This window comes from Branchiostoma floridae, chromosome 12 (genome assembly GCF_000003815.2).
Source record: "Branchiostoma floridae strain S238N-H82 chromosome 12, Bfl_VNyyK, whole genome shotgun sequence".
Classification (NCBI taxonomy): Eukaryota; Metazoa; Chordata; class Leptocardii; order Amphioxiformes; family Branchiostomatidae; genus Branchiostoma; species Branchiostoma floridae.
Window position 1 is genome coordinate 21,982,513 of NC_049990.1, and position 4,137 is coordinate 21,986,649.

Genomic DNA, 4,137 nt, shown 5'->3' on the forward strand with positions numbered 1-4,137 from the left:
TAAGTGATAGCAAAGTAATTGAACCTGAACAGACAGTGTTTCTGCCATAGGGGTGGGGGGTGGGGTGGAGTGGAGTGGGACAAGTCACTTTAGAGAGTTATTGTTGCCTATCATGTTTTGTTAGAGTTGATGTTCATGGAAAGTTTTGAGACTATTGCTGAACACCTGGATATGATTTTCCCAGAGATGTGATACTGTGGTAAACAGAAAGCTACAGTTATATTTTTTCTACAAAAAGTTGCAGTTTAAACTTCAGTACATTCTATGATTTGAATCACATGCCCCGTGGCTGTTTCTATGTTTTGCAAAGAAACTAAAGTATGTTTTGTTTTGGGTTTTTGGTTGCCATTGTGTGAAACCGGAACAGTTGGTTCATTTTCAACATGACAAATTATGGCATGACGGCAGCATTACTTCATTTATGAAAGAATTTTAATGTCTCGAAGACCAGCTGAAGTCTCATATTCAAAAGGATCTGTATGCATCTTGTGTTCTTAGAAGAAAGCCTTCAAAAAGGAGTTGGCATGTTCAACAATTTATGGAAGAACAATGACATTTTTTAGTCAACATTTTGAAGGGTTAGAATGTCTGAAATAACTGTTTTCAGGAGTAGTTTTTGTCTTAGTTTATGGAGAAACTTAAATTAGTTAAAAACATGAAAGAGTTTGTATGTACAGTCAAACCTGTATATGAAGACCACTCAAGGGACCCAGCAAAAGTGGTCTTCATACATAGGTGGTCTTTATATAGAAAACAACGTGGCGGCAGTAAAGAAACTGACAAGTCAGAACATCGATAATTTATGCATGAAACGCATTTGTCTTTCTTACAAGAATTAACACGATGTCATATAAAATTAATGCTAAAATTACGTATACTTATGTTATTCTTCGTATTAAAAAGTATTAAATTTGTAATGGTATTTATAATAGATATATTATAAGAATGATTTGAAAAAGAAAAACGGTGGTAATTCGTCCGGCTTTTTGCAGCGTGCCGTGCCGGTGCTGGCATAATTTTTTCTCATACCGCGGCCCTAATGTGACAACAAATATTCTGTAACTGAGGTATCACGCGGCTGCACGCCGGCACATCGTGCACATCGACGAACATTTTTACCCAAAACGTAATCGCTATGATCAGAAAATGTTGCAGACTTCTTCTTTGCGGGAGTTTTGTTTTTGTGTGACGTGAAAAATGCGACATTATTTTCGGGGTATATTTTGGAAACCCACGCTAACTCTCAGCACACTTTACGGCTGCATCGAAACCCAAAATTACGCTAGAGACACCATAAATTCACATGTTTCCACGGAAAGTTCTTTGGATTATGCATTTTTAACTAGGATGGTGCTACGTAATCGTGGAAAATAGCGTTCTTTTGCGTTTTAAAACGTAAGTCTTTGAAACAAGATGGCGTCGAGCTGGCAGCAAAGTTCCCATGATGCACCGCTCCAACCAATCAGAGCGCGAGATCGCCGGGGATTCCCCTACATTATACATGCAGTTGTTGTTGTTTGTGTGGTTTCAACCAATCAGAGGTGCGTATTTCCGACCTGCAGACGCCGCGATTCTGAACCGCGCTGTACAAAAATAAGTATTTCTCGGGAAGAACAGCGAGTCAGATGTTTTATTATGACAGAAAATGCGTTTTTTTTTAGTTTATCTTCGAAAAGCCTGGTGAAACTAAACGCTTTCATGTCTGCTCCCTGGATATAACATTTTAGCCTGAGATTCTCATCACGAAGCCACCGAAAATATTGTAGAGTGAAGTGCCGATCCAGAAGTAATGAGAAATTGGGAGGGCTCGAGGGGCCATAGCGGTAAATAATTTGTGGCAATTACGCTCATTTTTCGCCGTGAACATTAAAGTAGCGTGACAAAATCACATGCCGCGGTCGTTTTGGCAGTGTTTAGGTAACGTGCGGTCGCCTTTAGTGGTGGTCGTGGTCGCCATGGACAGTGGTCGTCATATACAGAAATGTTAATGCTTACGTCTATGGGAAAATTCAAGGGACCGCTTTTCGGCGGTCGTAGTGGACAGTGGGTCGTTATGCACAGGTGGTCGGTAGACCAGGTTTGACTGTATACATTTGCCAGAACCAGTACAATTAAAACTTGCAATTGTTTTCTGTAGAGAAAGGAGACAAGTATCAAGAAATATATACTTAGCTATTAAGCTTGGCATGTAACATGCATTGGCATAATACCAGTAGTAAGACTTATACCGGTAGATTACGGTAGATTAAAAATACTGGAACTTAAAGAGATCTACACATGCAACAATAGTTATTTCTGAGCTGTGCACACTTCAGACATCTAGGTGTCCAATACACCATTTACAAAGCATCGATAACAATGCATTCGAAGACAACAAGGCCAAAAGTTTTCAGTATACTTTTTTTTAAATTTCGGGGTAGGCAGCTCGTCGTGGGACGAACACACTGTCACATTCATTACCAAATTTATATAGATCATAATTACACATGCTCACGGCACAAGACGAACATGATTCAACAACAATCTTGAATTTCTGTTGGTGACCTACAACTCATGTAAAAGTGTGAAGAACCGTTGCATAATAGCCCGGATCTACGACTGAATGGGCAAAATTGAACGTACGCAGCCATTTTCCCGCCATTTTTATATCTACGCTAGCAGTGAAGTGTTAAGTCATAGCGGTTGTGACGGACAGAAGTTAAATGAAAATTCTTGACAGTATACGTCCGTTTTCTCATGACATTTTGTATGCTCATGCAGGTTTATGTTTTATGCATTTACTGACAGAAAAGGAAGGAACATCAGAGGATATATAAATGTACATAGCGGCAGTTAATTGTGCCATGTTTCTTCCTACCGGTATTTTGTACCCCCTCCCAACCACGCGCCCATTCGCCGTGTAATTCCGCGGCGTGTTACAATTACAATATTACGCTTTTAGCAGGACAAGAGTGGCAGAAAAGTTACACAGAAGAAGTGGCAAGGGTAACCTATAACAGCAACATGTAACTGGAGAAAATGATGCGTTGACAATTTGTCAAATCAGTATGGCTAGAGAAATCGTCGTAAACGTACCGGTATTATGATAATAGATGTTATGTATGACAATGATTGTATTACCATGAATTTTACAAAACATTGCTGTGTTGTTTTCAGGAGAGAAAGGAGCGTTACTTCCTCCTGTTCCCAGGAGTCCTGCTGATGTTATCTATCAGTCCTCGCATGAGTGGATTCATATATGAGGTAAGAAGAACGCTAATACAGATAGGAGGTTTCACTGGTACAAAACACGCCCACCTAACTGCTTCCACTTTGCCCCTCCCATTCCTGACTGGGTAGGATTTTTACAACGCAACTTAGTAGAAAGGTAGTCTAGAATTAGAGTGTGTACTAGAGTGTTGACTACCTCATAGGGGATGGTGCCTTTACAGAAGATTGAGGTCCAGTTCAGGTCTGGAGGATCAGGTCCCAGTCCAGACCTGAACCTGGACCTAATTGTTTGTGAAAACTTGTAAATGGGCGATACTCAAAAAATAATGATGGTCCATGTTGCTACAAAGGAATCTGTTTGGTGGACCATCTGAATGCCTTTTAAAATTCTATCTTCATATAGGCTAACTGCCTCTGTACGTTTGACTGTAGAAACTTGATAGACAGGACTATGAACTCTGCTCTACTTTGCTTGATCTTTTTTTTATCTTTGACTGATAAGGTATGGGTTCATGTTGTAATCAATCCATATTCTGGTCCACTGATTTTTCTCAGGTCCTTTTTTTTGGACCAACCCAAGAAGAAAAATTGGTTTTGTGCCAGTACCAACCCCTACGACCTAATATTTTGTGCTACAACCATTATTGTTACTTTCTACATGATTTTTGTGTTGACTATGAGCAGTGCTGGTTGACAGTGTCCAATGTGGGTAGAGCTAGAAGGTTGGGTGCTAAACAGATTTATTTGTGAAGGTGCTAATAAAAGAAGTTGGAGATCCAGCTCTGCAGGTCTAAGAAATGACAAGCAAACCAAACCCTGTCTCCAAGCACTAAAGGTCCTTAAATTATAAAGGATTTGCACCTTACATAGGACTTAAACCTTAGATACTTAAAGTCTTTTCTGTAGTTTGTGAACATAACAGTAAAG

General features: G+C 39.7%; 1 protein-coding gene across 1 annotated transcript in view; it reads left to right on the forward strand.

The window, feature by feature from the left end:
• LOC118427191 (rho guanine nucleotide exchange factor 7-like) overlaps nucleotides 1-4,137 on the forward strand; it is a gene marked incomplete in the record, with an annotated part of 32,321 nt that overhangs the window by 12,087 nt on the left and 16,097 nt on the right. The window contains 1 exon segment of the mRNA XM_035836827.1: nucleotides 3,157-3,243. Coding sequence (XP_035692720.1) covers nucleotides 3,157-3,243 — 87 coding nt within the window.